Genomic DNA, 18963 nt, shown 5'->3' with positions numbered 1-18963 from the left:
CATCCCAAGTAAGATTAACTTTGTATAAATTTGGTTTCAAATTTGTGTGGGAAAATCAAGATTATGCGAGAAGGCTTTTTGAAACGTTTTAGACAGAGGTTAATAGATTGTAATATTCAAAATTGGCAAGAGCGCAAGTTAATACCAGCGCAAGGTTTGAGGTTTACAGAGTATTTAAGTTATCTGTTTGCATGGAAACGTATTTTACTTTTGTCAAAAATAAGCATATTAGAGATGTGCTCATTAGGTTCAGAGCTGGTGTGTCTGAATTACGCTCACATAAATTGAGATACTCCCCACATACCCTACAGGACTTGTTTTGCCCATTCTGCAAAAAAGCACCTGAGGATGAAATGCACATTTTATTTCACTGTGATGCATTGAACGATCTTCGCTGTCAATACTTACCCTTTAAATACACATCATATCCTTGTTTGGTTTCCTTTCAGTTGATAATGCAAAACAAGAAGCGTCTCCATGATTTAGGCAGATTTATTTATTATGTTAACAAACGCCGTGATTTACTTCCTAAGGTGTAACAGAATGATTTATTTTGCTTCATGTCAGTGGGTTTTTCTCTCTCTGTTTTGTTGATGTGGTTGAGTGCATTGCGTAGCTGCTGTTTCTTTTTCAATTATGTCTTTTGATGTATGTATAGTTGAGGATGTATTTGATGTGGCAACAGCCATCCCCTGTGCATACCCATACATGTATGTATTGTGCGTGTGTGTGTGTGTGTGTGTGTGTGTGTGTGTGTGTGTGAGAGAGAGAGAGAGAGAGAGAGAGAGAGAGAGAGAGAGAGAGAGAGAGAGAGAGAGAGAGGCTGTCATGTTTGATATATGTACCGGTTGTAACGGGTCAGTTGGCCTAAACAATAAACTTTCTGAGTTCTCTCTCTCTCTCTCTCTCTCTCTCTCTCTCTCTCTCTCTCTCTCTCTCTCTCTCTCTCTCTCTCTCTCTCTCTCTCATTTTTTGTTTCTAGATGTCGTTCTTCGATATTTTTCATGAGTTTAAAAGTAAAAGAAGAAATAAGTTTTGCCATTGTTATGCTCAAAAAGTGACCATTTGTTGTGGTTTTTTTTCTCGGGCTAGAAAGCGAGATGATATATCCCCTCCCCCCCTCTCTCTCTCACTCTTTCGCTGCCAATCCCTCCGTCTCTTCTTCTCTCTCTCTCTCTCTCTCTCTCTCTCTCTCTCTCTCTCTCTCTCTCTCTCTCTCTCTCTCTCTCTCTCTCTCTCTCTCTCTCTCTCTCTCTCTCTGTATTCGTTCGTCTCAAGAAACTCTGTTCTGTCATGTTTTGTCAAATTCTTGTCAGGCAAAAATGCCTTTACAGAAAGTTCTCTATCTCTTGCTTTTGACAAAATACCTGATTCATCAATAAGTTATATGAGGAAAAGTTTAACGAGGTTTAGAAGTATTGACTGGCAAATTAGTCAGTCTCTTTGTTTTTAGGTTGGTTGGTTGTTTGTTTGGTTGTCTGGTTGGACTTTGAAGAATTTAGTGTCAAATATTGTGTCACGAAGACACACATTCTGCGTCCTTGGTCGAATAGTTTCGTGGATTTGTGCGTGTTCGGTTCAGATAATCAATACATATTTCAAGGTCTTCATGTGACTTTTCTTGCTCTTCAGGCCTCGTGCTCGCCATGACGTCAGCATGCACGCTAACCAACGTCGCCTCAGGAAAAGAGGTGAAGGTCATGGGGTCAACAGGAGAGGTCGTGGAGCAGAGCGACGAAACGAGCGCGCACACCATGTTTATTTCAAATGACAGTGTGTCTTTGTTCAGTACGTGCAATGCGTCGACACCTGCCTGGCATTTTGTCTGGAGCGTTGACCTCGGGGCAAATTTCGTCATTGGCCATGTCCTGCTTTGGTCAGCGGCGGATTATTTTGGTGAGAAATTCGAAGTTTTGTCACCCTTTCTCCTTCCTTTTCTGATCTAAAGGCCAGTTTAAAATTGCCCCGGCCCCTTCCTGCCTGCATGCCCCCCTCCCGCCCTCCTCCAAAACAAAACACACACACACACACACACACACACACACACACACACACACACACACACACACACACAAAAGGTTGCAGTCATTTTTGTATCCCAAGTAAAATCCTTATATTCGTGTTATAATATGCAAACTTTCTATGCACTAAAAGGCACTTGTTAGGGACTACTTGACTACTTGGCACACTTGACTACTTGGCACACTTGACTACTTGGCACACTTGACTACTTGGCACACTTGACTACTTGACACACTTGACCACTTGACTACTTGGCACACTTGACTACTTGACACACTTGACTACTTGACACACTTGACTACTTGGCACACTTGACTACTTGGCACACTTGACTACTTGGCACACTTGACTACTTGGCACATTTGACTACTTGACTACTTGGCACACTTGACTACTTGGCACACTTGACTACTTGACACACTTGACTACTTGGCACACTTGACTACTTGGCACACTTGACTACTTGACACACTTGACTACTTGGCACATTTGACTACTTGACACACTTGGCACACTTGACTACTTGGCACACTTGACTACTTGGCACATTTGACTACTTGACTACTTGGCACACTTGACTACTTGGCACACTTGACTACTTGGCACACTGTTGGGACTGGGTATTTTTCTCAGGTGTGGAGCGACTCAAAATTCGACACCACAGAAAAAAGATCTCCAAATCAAAATCAACAAAAGTTCAGCATAGGCAAAATTCAGGAAGGCTTTTTTCAAACAGAAGGAATAGTGGCTGCTCCGCCTGGCGTCTGGCATTATGGGGTTAGTGCTAGGACTGGTTGGTCCGGTGTCAGAATAATGTGACTGGGTGAGACATGAAGCCTGTGCTGCGACTTCTGTCTTGTGTGTGGCGCACGTTATATGTCAAAGCAGCACCGCCCTGATATGGCCCTTCGTGGTCGGCTGGGCGTTAAGCAAACAAACAAACAAACAAACAAAGAGAAGGAAAGGCTTATAAACTACTTATTGATTGCGGAATTATTCTGATTTGGTGGTCGACAATTTTTCCGATCTGATATTGTTTTCAACTTTCACACTTGTCACAATACCTTCTTTTATCCAAATACATGTATTTGTTAATTTTGTTTATTTTGAAAATTTAGATTTTTGTTGTTGATGAATGCATACTGGTTGTGTTGCTCCTCTTTTTTTTACATGATGAGGTAATTTGTTAATTCAATTATGGTTCATGCGGGTTCTTTATCTACTGTTGTCGCACCGATATTCGCTACAATACAGGTCAAAGGTTCGAATCCATTGTTTGTTAGTTGGTTTGTTGGTGTGTGTGTGTGTGTGTGACTTCTCACTGTATTCCTCTGTTACGGCTGTTTGGCCAATATCATTTGGGGTATCTGATCACTTACAATATGAGTTGATCTGAAACGTGTATAAGTTATGAAAAGTGTTCACAAATCTAATTGTAAATATAGATATAAATAAAAGTAAATGTTATAACCATTGGTTGGAACAAAATAGTCAATCAGTAAATCAGTAAATCAATGGGGTTTTTTCAAGTTAAAAAAAATAGATTTCAATTTCAATCAATCACATGATGCAGGTGATCTTGCCGCTAACATCAGCACGACTTGCTACACATCAAACGCCAGTGAATCAACACGCAATGTCACAATTTCCACCCAACATCTGAGCCCAGTGACGACATCCTTGCCTGGCAACATTACTGAAATATGGAGTGAACAGAATGACGTCGGAGGGAGATACGTCACCGTGTCGGGAGAAGCGTCACTCTGTGCTGTGAAGGTCATTGGTTGTCCTGTGACCCCTGGTACGTTGCTAAAGTACTAAGTAGCGTTGATACCATGATTGATGTAAACGCGCGTGTGTGTGTGTGTGCGTGTGTGTGTTTGTGTGTGTGTGTGTGTGTGTGTTTGTGTGTGTGTGTGTGTGTGTGTGTGTGTTTGTGTGTGTGTGTGTGTGTGTGTGTTTGTGTGTGTGTGTGTGTGTGTGTGTGTGTGTGTGTTTGTGTGTGTGTTTACCAAATGAATGGACGGATCTCAAGAGATTCTTTTCTACCAAATGAATGGACGGATCTCAAGAGATTCTTTTCGATAGAAATGGATCGTTTACGGAGCTTAGGTCAAGTTTGTTACAAACCTTGTTAACCCTTCAATTGCATAGTATCAATATCAAATGACGAAAAGCGTGCATTTTATTGATTCTGATATTAATATTCCAGTCAAGTAATGATATAAATATTTGTTTAAACACGCAGAAGCTTTCTTCTGTCTTTTTAAACAAGCATTTATATTTTGACCCATGTCACGCTGTTTTGGCATGCTTGCAATGTACTCAAGGTTACAATCAATACGTGCAAATACTCCTTTCTGTATACAAGGTAAATATTGAGCAGCGGCACTTCCTATTGAAATCTATTTTTATCGTTAAAACCTTTCGTTAAAAATAAATAGCATTCGCGGAACATGGAAGCAATCAGATTCCAGCTTTGTAGATCGACCGACTACTACTACTACTACTTCTGCTACCACTACTATTTCTACCACCACTACTACTACTACCATCACTACCACTACCACTACTACTACTACTACTATTACTATTAGTACTACTGATATTACTTTCTTTCTTTACTTGGTGTTTAACAGTCGCTTTCAACCGTTCAAGGTTATATCGCGACGGACTGATATTACTACTACTACCAACAATAATACTACTACTAGTATTACCACTGCTACTAGATACTACTACAACCACCACTACAACTAGTACTACTTCCACTATTACTACCACTACTACCGCCACCACTAACACTACTACCACCAGTACTAGCCCTGCTACTACTACTACTACTACTACATGTACTACTATCATTGAGAACGTTATTTACGAATCGCTCGAATAGTAGTGCACGTGCTCGCTTCCACCAGAAAGACTGCCCATTGAAATGTGCAGTGCAGGCCAACGTAGCAAACAAATGCCCCTTTAAATGTGCAGCGCTCACCAACGTCGCAGTGGGAAAGCCAGCAGAACAGAGCAGCACTGCTCCTTACAACAATGGCATGCTTGCCCGCCACGCTGTCGATGGTCAGACTGGTCAGTCCATCTTCAATAAGGACACATGCACGCACACAGTTCCAGAAGAGACGCCGCACTGGTGGTCAGTGGATCTTCAGCGGTCAGTATCCATCTCTCACATCACCATCTTCAACAGAGTGGACTGCTGTGGTGAGTCTCTTAAAGATGTATATGAGGCAGTGCCAGAAATTGGTCTGAAGGAAACCATCTCAGTTTAATCAAAGGGTTTCTCTTTCTCTATGTCTGACAATGAACAATTGGTTTTGCATGAAGAACATAACTGAGATAATGAATACAGTTATACTGCATGTGGTGATTTCTGTAAGCAAATGAATATATCTGGATTCACGACGTTTCGTCCAGAGCACGCATGCACGCACGCACGCTTGCTTGCACACACCTATGTATGCACGCACGCACACACACACACACACACACACACTCACACACACACACACACACACACACGCACGCACACGCACACGCACACACTCACACACACACTCACACACACACTCACACACACACACACACTCACACTCACACACACGCACACACACACTCACACACACACACACACACACACACACACACACACTCACACACACTCACACACACACACACACACACACACACGCACGAGCAGTCATTCTGCGAAATGTCGTTAGACGAAGTATATAGTGTATGCTTTTACATGGGCGATACGCATCCTTTTTAAATTTGACGTGCACAAAAGCATCGACAACCTTGCATGGGGGTGGGGGGGGGGGGGGGGTTGGGGTTAGGATTGGGAGTGGTGGTAAACAGTTCAACAGATTATTTTCAGCTCAAGCACATAAATGAATGCAATTCCTCGTCCTGTTTCTATTCACAATACTAGCAACGCCCCCATCCTCCATTATTTTTGAGTTTTATTTATTAATGTATATATTTATTTAATCTTTTCGACACAACTTTTCACTCTGAAAGTCTTGAACCTGTAGGTTCCCGACTACGCGATTTCAAGATAGAAGTTGGACATGATGACGTCAACTACACGGAATGTTTTTACCACGCTGGCAGTGCTGACGTCATTGTCAACGTCAGCTGTTGGCGTCCAATGAGCGGGCGTCATGTTCGCATCGTCAAACAACCTGATGACCAACAAACTCTCACACTGTGCGAGGTACAAATATACAGCGGTGAGTTGAACATTTTCACATCAATCACACAAATCATGATACAGACTTTAAAGCTAACTTTAAACAATCAAACAAATAGGCCTGTCCAACGCGTACTGCACTGGCCTACAGTTGAGTTGAGCATATTTGATAGACCTGCGAGAGAGAGTGTGTGTGTGTGTGTGTGTGTGTGTGTGTGTGTGTGTGTGTGTGTGTGTGTGTGTGTGTGTATTTTTACTCGTGCGTGGGTGCGTGCGTACGTGTGTGTGTGTGTGTGTGTGTGTGTGTTATTTACTCGTGCGTGCGTGTGTGTGTGTGTGTGTGTGCGTATGTGTGTGTGTGTGTGGGTGTGAGTGCGCGCGCGTGCGTGTGTGTGTGTGTGTGTGTGTGTGCGCGCGTTGCATGTGTGATAGCGTTTTGGAAAAGGCGTCCAACACATATTTTGAGTTTCATGCTTATCGTTGGCAGGTGAAAAGTTCGTAATTTTTACGTGTTGAGCACTTTCAACACTACAGAGTTAAATCAATATATTGGCCAAATGTTTGTCCCAAATTACAAAGTAATATAAAACATCTAATGAAGAGGTTTTTTTGTAAATGGTGTGCCTTCTGATTTGAATTCACAAGAACCTAGATGCTAAACCCCTTTGCGTTTAGAAACTGGAAATATCGAATCTTACAAAGAAAGAAAGAATGAATCTGTTCTTTGCATGTGATTCAGCAATTTTTGTTCTAGTTCAAGACATTGGGATCTCAATTTGCCAAAAGAATCCAATATGAACTTTTTCTCGTGCGCATTTATACATACTTGCAGTCCCTGCATCCTTGAACTTCCCTGTTCATCAATAGTATACTGTACGCAGAGGTACTGCAACAAATCAGAAAGCCGGTCAGTCATAATGCCCTGTATTCCTTCTACAGATGACACTGACCAGCCATGTCAAGACACGTTCACCACGGAGACAAGCAGCCAGAACGTTCAATCCTCGACGTCGGGTACTTCTTCGCCTACTTACTCAACGAACGAAGAAAACCAGTCATCATCATCGACAGCATCTTCGGTTTTTGAGACCTCAGAGAAATCTAACCAATCAACGCAGTCGACAGCACCTTCGGCGTTCGACACCTCGGAGAAATCTATTAACCAATCAACGCCGTCGACATCATCTTCGGCTTTTGATACCTCAGAGAAATCTTACCAATCAACAGCGTTGACAGCATCTTCGTCGTTCGACACCTCGGAGAAATCTTACCTATCAACGCCTTCGACAGTATCTTCGGCTTTTGTGACCTCAGATAAATCTGACCAATCAACGCAGTCAACACAGCCTTCTCCTGCGCATTCAACCACGTCAGCTCTGAACGAGATTTCGTATGAGCCTCTCCCTTCGACAGAATCCTCAACTTTATCTTCCATCTCTGAAACCTCATCTGAAACATCCACATCTGCAGGCATCTCTTACACTAAACACCTCTCCTCTTCGTACACCTATGAACCGGGAACAAGCTATCCGACAAACGCCACTAACCTAGCGTCTTCAAACTACACTCCAATCTCAGCAGAGACGTCAACTTCTAACAACATCGTCCACACCGAAAACCTCTCTTCGACACTTTCCAATAACTACTCCACTCGCTCGACGAATTCCCCTAATCCGGCGTCTTCAGACTACGTGCCTGTAAGCCCCGATGGCCAAGTGTCCACATCTTTTGCAAGCTTTCAATCATCTCCACATACTCCAACACAAGGCACAAGTAGAGTAAATTACTCACAGTACTTTCGACAACGATTTAGCAAATGCCGGTGTGTTAGAGTCGTACCTCGAGTGGCGCACGACACTGATGAAATAGAAAGCGAAGATCAGAAAAAAGTAGACGAAATTGTGAAAGAATTAACCATACCGACCAATAGCACTGGGAAAAGCATCAGGAAGAAAACGTCAGCTGTGGACAAGAGACTGTCTTCCGCAATGGGTGGTTATGCCGCATTGATTGTTATTGGATTTGTTTTTGGAATCGTTGTGATCCAAGATTGTGTTTCTTTATTGGCATGGTGTTTTTTTTCTCGGCGTGGTACAGCTGAAAAAGAAGAAGACGTGAGACACAAGAGCAAAATTGACGTGGAGTCGTAGTTTTAGATCAAGTCTTTAGAAAACGGTCCGATAAGAGAAGGCCGTCGAAGACAACACACGCACGCACGCACGCACGCACACCCACACCCACACACACTGCACACGCACACACACACACACGCACGCACGCACACACACACACACACACACACACACACACACACACACACACACACTCTCTCTCTCTCTATCATACAATAACGAACACATATACTAACTAACACGTATACAAACGTACATACACAATCATACACGCGTGAGCGCACTACCCACATATTCACACACACACACACACACACACACACACACACACACACACACACACACACACACACACACACACACACACACATGCATCCCACTAAATGACGTTGAAAGCAATTCCAATGTGGGATGATGGAGAACGGTGAATTAAAGAACGCTCATCTTTCAGAAAAGTAAATTGATTCTCATCAAGTCTCAGACACCTCCGACCACACCTCCATCATACTGATGGAGGGTACCTAATCCGAAGCTGCCTATGTTAGGATCAGTTTCCTGCTCTACATTTTGTTGTTGTTGTTTTTGCATGCCTGCTGACACCACCGTTTGAGCTTCGGGTGTAGTACCGTCATTGATTGGTCTGGAACCGAAACTTAAGCTTTAGTCCACAGATTGCATCGGTCCACAGCCTACTTCCCTTCGCCCCGAGTGGTTTGGGTTGAGTAGCCCGTGACTGTGGCATCTGGCATTCTTTTTCTGGTATACTTACTAGCCTGGTTGATCCTTAGGGTCGGGTCGAGGGAAGTAATCCCCTGGCTCATTCTACTATTTTTATCAGTTTCTGTATGTCTGCATCAATCGTTGCTGTGACCCGCAGAGTGGCCCCTTTGTTTGGTAAATTGATGTTTAATTTGCTATGGTTGATCCCTTCGTTTGACCCAACAGAAGGGCAGGGGAGACAAACGGTCAGCAGTGCCCTACTGGGCTACCTGACGCTAAACGTTTTCTTGTTTTTGTAAATATGTATTTTGCCCCTTTGTTTGACCCAACAGAAGGGCAGGGGAGACAATCGGTCAGCAGCGGTTTAGCATCAAATAGCACAGCAGGGCACTGCTGACTGATTGTCTCCCCTGCCGTGCTATTTGATGCTAAACTTTTTCATGTTTTTTGTAAATACGTTTTTGGAAAATTGATGTTGAATTTGCTACGATTTTTCACAAAAGTTAAAATCATAAAAAGCTTTAATTCAATTAACATTTCACTTTACGTGGACTTAACTGCAAACAGCTGGTGTGGACAATTAATGTATGGGAGTGACTGATAAAAATGGAACGAGCGTACGAGTCCGTGTTCTGTACAGCTCTGGTGGACAGTAACCAGCTGTAATGCAGTATGTTAGCCACATGCACTCACACAAATAGAACATTTCCAATAAACTACCTTTCAAAAACGTTTAAAAAGGAATTGTTAAAAGTTGAAACTCCACATGTCTATGTTGAACCAACAACAAGATCAGTGTGTTTTATGCGTATGTGTACAGTAGACGAGCTCGAGGGGATGTGTGTGTGTGTGTGTGTGTATGCGTGCGTGCGTGCGTGTGTGTGTGTGTGTGTGTGTGTGTGTGTATGCGTGCGTGCGTGCGTGCGTCCGTGTGTGTGTGTGTGTGTGTGTGTGTGTGTGTGTGTGTGTGTGTGTGTGTGTGTGTGTGTGTGTGTGTGTGTGTGTGTGTGTTACCTTGCGCTCTATGATGTGAATGAAACATAATCGAATTAATCTTCGATGCTTATTGAAAATAAGTTACCTACATTACTCACCATTCTCAATGTGGAGGTGCAATTGCTGTCTCCGTGTCTTATTTTTTAAGCACGAATACTGTTCATTAAACTGTCATTATGTAAGCCTTTATTGGTAAGGAACGAATGTGGACAATACATATCTTGGATATGCGAATGATATAAGCGCCGCAATCTTGCAGAGGTTGCCTCAAAACGATACATAATTATGTTCCTGTTGCCTGATGAGGTTGATGTAAACATGTGAGTCACGCAGCAGTCTCATTCGCCTATCATCGACACATACGGCCGATTCTGTAATGTAAATATATGTAATTATGGAAGGAAAAGAAGACAACATTGTGAGTCATAAAGCAAATGTATTAACGGTGATGTTAGCTATGTCACCAACAATCTCACCAAGGATTTATTTCTTTCAAATCACTTTCTCTTTTTTGTGTGTTTGAGGAATATGCAATACATTTACCTCTTATCTCCAGCATAATCATTTCGAAAAATAGTGGATCAACAATCATCAAAACCAACTCTTCATCCTCAATCAAATGTATATTTTGTCTTTCATAAACAGGTACAGCATATTGCATTTTCAATTCCAGTATGACCTGCTTAACCAATCCAACAAATGTTTTGTCCTTAAACAAAGAGTTATTAAACTTCCATAATGGTCGGTGTCGTTTTACACTGTCAGTATATTTATATAAAAGTTGCTTTGATTTATTTAAAAAATAAAATAAAAACGAACTCCGCTGACCCCTCGCCCGGACTATACCAGGCCAGCTACACTTGAGCTTGGTTGATCAGGAGGCGAGGAGCGACGAGTGGATAGGTCAAATGATTGGCTTTGAATGTGGCCTTGAGGCGACACTCACATTTCAAACTATGCTGTGTTCTGAAATGTTTTTGAGAAGAACATAATACGATGAGCTGATTTAGCTACTTCGAATTGTGCTGTCTGGAGCCTGTTCTCATAGGTTATTGTCGCGTTTTATGAAAATGTGTCTTTGAAATTGACAAGAAAAAATGAAAAGAAGGTTAGCTAATAAGACTTTCCACTGCTTATCTTTGTAGATTTGACTCTGATTTAGAGGAGGTGATGAGGCTGCTCCTCAAAAGAAAATATCCAACAAAAGCAAACAGACTGTGCTTAAGGGGAGGTGGGCCAGTGCACTACCTTTTTTTTAATTTTGAATGTTTTATTGTGTCTGAATGTTATTTTATGAAAGAAATGAACAAATGATGACAAAGAATAGTCACTTTTTGTATTTTCGGTTGCTGGTTTTTGTTTTACGGGACAAAAACAGTCAAAATACAGACAAAAGTGGAGTACAGGAGATACCCGGATTTTCATCAGATGTGATTGTCACACTTCTAATTATTGTTTTATTTTATCCTTCTGGGTATGCTCTAGGGGATTACGAAGCAGATCTTGTTTATTATATTTATATTTGGAGTTAGGAACACTTCTTTGTTACAACTGTCAAACTTTAGGGTAACGCTTGCGAAATTATTTTTTGAAATAATCTGGATATGACTATAATAAAATTTCAGCAAAATCCCTTCGTAATCCCCCAGAATGTTATATTCTGCACAAACTACAAAAGAAAATATTGCTCTAGCTAAATTACAGCCAGAGAAATCGCGTAACCCAAGACGTAACCGTAGGCAAAATGGCTGAACTGAGAAAAACGACATTGAAGATTGAACACCACAGAAACACTATTGAAACAGACATACAAGGACAAAACTGTGTTATGAATGAACAGCTTAGTTTATTTGAATTGCAAACTACTTAGCCTTTAGCACGCCAGCAGAGAATTTATGCGTCCATCCCTTCTTTCCCTCTGTCAACCAGCATGGGAATACTGCCCCAGCGCTAAACGTGTATCAATGACCCGATTCTCGTTTGTATTTGCATGCGAGAATAACGGTATTTTTAACGGTAACTTACTTGAGCCAGAACGAGACTATTTCTTTCCGTTATCTCGTCGATTTGTTGGTTTCCTCGAAGTTTTCTGCTTTTGTTTTTACATCGATACAGTACTTTGGTGCTTCGACAAGCAAGATGGAGGATGATGAGTTTGAAACTTTCGTTTGAGTTGTTTTTTGACAACAAATCGTACGTGGAATCTGAACGATTTACTGAGGAAGCTCTTCGCAATGAACAGTGTATCGCGGTGAAGAAAATGACACAGTTCGTCAAGACAGTGACGGAATTTACGAAAGTGCAGATTGATACAAACTGTTGCTGATCCAGTTTCGTTCGGGAAATGGCAGGCCCAGCAAACATTACCGATAATCTGACTGATGTTGGATACTTTCTCCTGTTTTTGTTTTTTTTTGCGTAGCAAATGCTCAACTTGCTTGTCGAGGAGATACTGCACAGAAACTGACTCAAATTCAGCGCAAAGCAAGCCAAAGCCGAGACGTAAAAAGTGTGCTGCATGGCGTGTTCGGAAATGGCGACTTGTGAATCTGCGTGGAGATCAAAGCTTTCCTCTGTATCGGAAACACCGACAGAATCCAAACTTTGGCTTAGTACCAGCGGAACTACTTGTTGTTGCTAACCGAACTAATAAAGACATTGTCCTCTTTCTTATTTCGAGCCATTGTTATCGTATCAAAGGTTGTTTCTCAAGGAAAAATTCGCTTTCGGTTGTCACCGATCGTTTGATGTGTAACCAGGATGTTGTAAAACCGAGTGAACTTCGGGTGTTCCCGTCATGGCCGAGAGTCTCTTCGGTAGTTTCCGTATGCAACATTCGTAAGCTGAGCATGCGCACTCACAAAGTAAACTGGTTCCCGATTTCGGTTTATGAAACGAACCAATGGATGTCGAGTACCTTCCAAATAAGGACATTTCCGTTCGATTACGATTGCTGCCTTTGCAACGGACAAGTGGCTGAGTGAATGGAACATTCATCAAAACACTGAGGTCATGTTATAGGTCAAGAGCTGCTGCGCAGTTTCGTATGTCGTGAATGCACTGTTTTGCTGAGGACAAAGCCGTAACTAGCCTTTGAAATGAGACATTTTTTGGCGGGGGAATATCGACTACAGAAGACAATCAATGCCACACATGTTCACATTTTGTCTTTATTGACAGATAAATAGGACACTTTTGACAAAAACACCGACACACATGGATGATAGGTATGTTATGGAAACATAATCTGCTAAAATACCCAAAACAGTGTTTTGAACGATTTGGTCAATTTTGCACTGGCCCACCTGCCCTTAAAGACATCACAGGTCATAACGATACAAACGAGAGGAATACGTGATTTATGCTTCTTTTAAAATCACAAGGAAGAAAACAACTGATTTTAACAGGAATAAAGTGCTGTAAATGTAGACAACTAGAGTAAGTGTGCGTTATACAAAAGCAGAATAAATTGAACAAACGACTTTCCTTATCAAAAGATAAATGATTCTCATTTTAACAAACAGAAAAACAAACTCGGCAAACATAAATGCAAGTCATGCATATATATTTATATGATAAGTACTATGTCACTGTATGCAAACAATGGCAACCAGTGTGTGATTCTGACGCAAGTTCCGATTCATAAATAGCAATGATGACTGCTGCATCCGTTCCGCATGACACGATTTTCAGACCAGCACCATTTTGGCCGGAAAACTGCAATTGGAATGCTTCCTGTTGGAGCTATTAGCTCTGTGGGAAACACATAATGTTACATGCACGGTCATTACGGGGAAATCCTACCTGTGTGTGTGTGTGTGTGTGTCACTGTGTGTGTGTGTGTGTGTGTGTGTGTGTGTGTGTATGTGTGTGTGTGTGTGTGTGTTTGTGTGTGTGTTTGTGTGTGTGTGTGTGTTTGTGTGTGTGTTTGTGTGTGTGTGTGCTTGTGTGTGCTTGTGTGTGTGTCAGTGTGTGTAGGTGTGTGTGTGTGTATTTATGTGTGTTTGTGTGTGTGTATGTGTGTGTGTGTGTTTGTGTGTGTGTGTGTGTGTGTGGATAGTGCGCTCAAGCGTGTATAATTGTGTATATACGTGTGTATACGTGTTAGTTATTGTGTGTGTCCGTTATTGTAAGAGGGAAATCTTACCTTGTGAAATTGTAATCTGCAGATGTCCGCAGTACTTTATTTCCCTGCACTGTGCAGATTTAAAAATCCCTACTCGGGAATGCACTACGAAACTGTCCCAGTAATGTCTGAGAGAATGTGGACCTACGCTATAATGGTTGAGCGGCCATCCCGGGTTTGGAGTGCACTTTTAAAGCACCGCTGTTGTATCTCACTTGTACTTTTATTTTATAAAAGCTTTATGTCTCTACTTTCAAATGAGACCGATCGTAAAAGTGGCCCCGGGCAGGCCAATTTCTTTTCATTCTATTCATTTTGTTTAATTGATAATGCTGTGTTCTTTAAAAGATGTGTGGAGCGGTCGGGTTCCCTCCACCCGTGTTGCCCAGATCACGAGTACCAAGAAGATGATATGCGCATTTGCTTCAAACCTCACTGCATGCAGTCTCGGCAATCACTGCATTTGAGTGTATATAATATAGGAAGTTGTTCCTTAATGGCATGAGGTTCTGCGCAATTTTGTCCACACACACACACACACACACGCACGCACGCACGCACGCACGCACGCACACACACACACTCGCACGCACGCACACACACACACACACACACACACACACACACACACACACGTTAATATCTTTACTTTCAAACAAGCAGAATGTTCTACAAGGATGCGATTTTCATATTATCAGTGTTATTTTCAAATTACAATAACATCACCTACAACAATAGTCAATACAGTATTTACATAAACTGTGTACAAAAAGGTCATACTCAAATACCAACTTTACTCCAACAAAAGAATTATTACTCCCATAACCATTCTCACTTCAAAACTTCCTGCAGCCGTTGTATGTCTCAAAATAATCAGTTTCATGTACATACACATTACCTTGTTATCACATTGCTTGTACATTCGGGCTGCTAGCTTCCTCCCAGCAGAAAGCTAGCAGCAACAAGAGTCGTGCTACCCAGGTGTGTGCGTGTGTAGGTGTCATAAGCTACCTTCCCTTGTGGCAGAATGACCTAGGACATTACGTGTCCGCCCATGTCTTGATTCGAACCCATGACCCAAGAATCACTAGTCAAGTGCTTTACCAACTGAGCTATCAGGCCAGAGTCTTTTGCTAGGCCCTAGCCTTCGGCCCTGTGTGTGTGTTGTTAGAAATAACCTGTACTGGGCATTTTAACTATTATAGGCATGCGTAGTTCCTGTAAGTTTAGCAGGAACGTTTTTTGGAGAAAAAAAGAATGAAATAACACCGAGTTCCAAATTATATGCATTCGCTTACTTCATACCTGATCAATATTCTTTTACAAAAAAAACCTCATTGTTAGTAATGGCATTTTGAAACAAAAATGATGCCAATTTTGTTTGCATCGTCACGATGGAAAATAAGCAGAATGGGATAAGTTTGAATCATCTTTAGATTTATTTTCTTTTTTCATTTTCATAACTTTATTGTCCCATCACTGGGAAATTCGGGTCGTTCCCTGCCAGTGGAAAGCTAGCAGCATGCAATAGAGTCGCGCAACCCAGGCGTAATCAGCCACCTGCACGTATGGCAGAATGACTGAGGTCTTTGACGTGCCACAGTGGTAACACGGGGGTGGGGCTTGGATACCGTCTCTAAGTCTGCACATAAAGTTGACCCGTGTCCGCCCCGGCCCGTATTCGAACCCGTGATTCTAGGATCACAAGTCTAGTGCTCTACCAACTAAGCTACCGGGCCCCCTTGCAAGCAGTGGTAAGTAGAGTTGTATCGTAGCGGTGCAAAGACCCGTATGCTAGAGCTGGTTTTCTAAGCGTCGAAACCGGAAGCACGCGTAAATACATACATTTCTATAATATCAAACTTCCGCAGCAATAAAGCCACATAGTAGAAAACGAGTGGTGTTAGACTATATAACAAGAAATTCCTCCGAGGTAGGAAAAACAGCCCCGTTGGTCAAAGGGAAATAACCATTCTCACTGCCACCAACTGAGAAGGTTATTTCCCTTTGACCATTAATATGTCCCTCTATAAGTCCTTGTAGAATCTTAATCCACCAATAACTCCCTAACCGTGTGTTTGACTGGTCCCAATTTTTGTTAGGACCGTCTCAGGAATGTATAGAACCTGTTCACCAAGTTTGGTGACGATCGGTCCGTTCATTCTTGAGATCTATATGCGACCACAAACACACAAACAAAAAAACAAACACATCGACCGAATCCTATACACACCCCAATACCGGGGGTGTAATAATCGAGATTCCCCGAATGCCTGCACGTGTCTGTCAGAATGGCAATATACTATTTCCCTATCGTTACACTGACGTAGCCATAGAGACCCAAGGCTGAAGCAGGGCAGTGTGAGACAGCCCCCGATTTCTACCACTTGTTTTCAGAATAGCAAGATACTTTACTACCCGTAAAAACTTCTACTCCCTGTGCAGAATGGGATATTAAAATTGTACGCTAAGTTATAATAATAGTAATAATAACTGGACATTTTTCAGTGCCTAACCTATGGCTCTAGGCCCTTTACAAAAGAACATATACAGAATAGAACAATTAAATGTACAACCTACACAAAACAATTAACCATACGGACAAAAATCACCACATGTACTGTTCACACAATATTCATATATGCTATACACACTATATATACACACATACCCAGCAAACACTTTCAACAATCATGCCAACTTTGTGGGAGAGGAGTACGTGCAGAAATGGAATGGAAAAGTTAGTATCGCAGAATATTGTTGGTGTCAGTTAAGAAATGATTTAAGCTAACATGTCCCTCTCCACACAAGATACAGTCAGGCTGCGGATAGTTGGTATGTGTCCAAGTGGAAACATGATCTGAGATCATCCAAAGCCTGAACAGATCAATGGCAATCTTCACAATAGATTACACAAGAAGAAAGATGATCTTAAACCGAATACACTACAACAACAAACCGGGACTAAAGGCATTGGTCTTCGCATCGTCTAACAGGGCTCGATCACACAGACGCTTAACCAAGAGGGCCCCGGGACACATTCCCCCCCCCCCCCTCCAACAGGGCTCGATCACACAGACGCTTAACTAAGAGGGCCCCAGGACACACTCCCCCCCCCCCCCTCCAACAGGGCTCGATCACAAAGACGCTTAACTAAGAGGGCCCCGGGACACAGTCCCCCCCCCCCTCCAACAGGGCTCGATCACACAGACGCTTAACAAAGAGGGCCCCGGGACACACTCCCCCCCCCCTCCAACAGGGCTCGATCACACAGACGCTTAACTAAGAGGGCCCCGGGACACACTCCCCCCCCCCCCTCCAACAGGGCTCGATCACACAGACGCTTAACTAAGAGGGCCCCGGGACACACTCCCCCCCCCCCCCTCCAACAGGGCTCGATCACACAGACGCTTAACAAAGAGGGCCCCGGGACACACTCCCCCCCCCCCTCCAACAGGGCTCGATCACACAGACGCTTAACTAAGAGGGCCCCGGGACACACTCCCCCCCCCCCTCCAACAGGGCTCGATCACACAGACGCTTAACAAAGAGGGCCCCGGGACACACTCCCCCCCCCCCCCTCCAACAGGGCTCGATCACACAGACGCTTAACAAAGAGGGCCCCGGGACACACTCCCCCCCCCCCCTCCAACAGGGCTCGATCACACAGACGCTTAACTAAGAGGGCCCCGGGACACACTCCCCCCCCTCCAACAGGGCTCGATCACACAGACGCTTAACTAAGAGGGCCCCGGGACACACTCCCCCCCCCTCCAACAGGGCTCGATCACACAGACGCTTAACTAAGAGGGCCCCGGGACACACTCCCCCCCCCCCTCCAACAGGGCTCGATCACACAGACGCTTAACTAAGCGGGCCCCGGGACACACTCCCCCCCCCCCCCTCCAACAGGGCTCGATCACACAGACGCTTAACAAAGAGGGCCCCGGGACACACTCCCCCCCCCTCCAACAGGGCTCGATCACACAGACGCTTAACTAAGAGGGCCCCGGGACACACTCCCCCCCCCCCCCTCCAACAGGGCTCGATCACACAGACGCTTAACTAAGAGGGCCCCGGGACACACTCCCCCCCCCCCCTCCAACAGGGCTCGATCACACAGACGCTTAACTAAGAGGGCCCCGGGACACACTCCCCCCCCCCCTCCAACAGGGCTCGATCACACAGACGCTTAACAAAGAGGGCCCCGGGACACACTCCCCCCCCCCCCTCCAACAGGGCTCGATCACACAGACGCTTAACAAAGAGGGCCCCGGGACACACTCCCCCCCCCTCCAACAGGGCTCGATCACACAGACGCTTAACTAAGAAGGCCCCGGGACACACTCCCCCCCCTCCAACAGGGCTCGATCACACAGACGCTTAACTAAGAAGGCCCCGGGACACACTCCCCCCCCTCCAACAGGGCTCGATCACACAGACGCTTAACAAAGAGGGCCCCGGGACACACTCCCCCCCCCCTCCAACAGGGCTCGATCACACAGACGCTTAACAAAGAGGGCCCCGGGACACACTCCCCCCCCCCCTCCAACAGGGCTCGATCACACAGACGCTTAACAAAGAGGGCCCCGGGACACACTCCCCCCCCCTCCAACAGGGCTCGATCACACAGACGCTTAACTAAGAGGGCCCCGGGACACACTCCCCCCCTCCAACAGGGCTCGATCACACAGACGCTTAACAAAGAGGGCCCCGGGACACACTCCCCCCCCCCCCTCCAACAGGGCTCGATCACA

The 18963-nt window shown here is 44.0% G+C and overlaps 1 protein-coding gene across 1 annotated transcript in view; it reads left to right on the top strand.

The window, feature by feature from the left end:
• LOC138947978 (serine-rich adhesin for platelets-like) overlaps nucleotides 1-9357 on the top strand; it is a 23821-nt gene extending 14464 nt beyond the window's left edge. The window contains exons 8-13 of the mRNA XM_070319503.1: nucleotides 1633-1788; nucleotides 5011-5241; nucleotides 6075-6272; nucleotides 7172-7622; nucleotides 8064-8244; nucleotides 9310-9357. Coding sequence (XP_070175604.1) covers nucleotides 1633-1788; nucleotides 5011-5241; nucleotides 6075-6272; nucleotides 7172-7622; nucleotides 8064-8244; nucleotides 9310-9357 — 1265 coding nt within the window. The remainder of the gene's footprint in view (nucleotides 1-1632; nucleotides 1789-5010; nucleotides 5242-6074; nucleotides 6273-7171; nucleotides 7623-8063; nucleotides 8245-9309) is intronic.
• Nucleotides 9358-18963: the final 9606 nt, after the last annotated feature.

The sequence above is a fragment of the Littorina saxatilis genome, linkage group LG15 (assembly GCF_037325665.1).
Source record: "Littorina saxatilis isolate snail1 linkage group LG15, US_GU_Lsax_2.0, whole genome shotgun sequence".
NCBI classification, from domain to species: Eukaryota; Metazoa; Mollusca; class Gastropoda; order Littorinimorpha; family Littorinidae; genus Littorina; species Littorina saxatilis.
The sequence above is the reverse complement of the archived record's forward strand: the minus strand, read 5'-3'. Positions and strand labels throughout refer to the sequence as shown.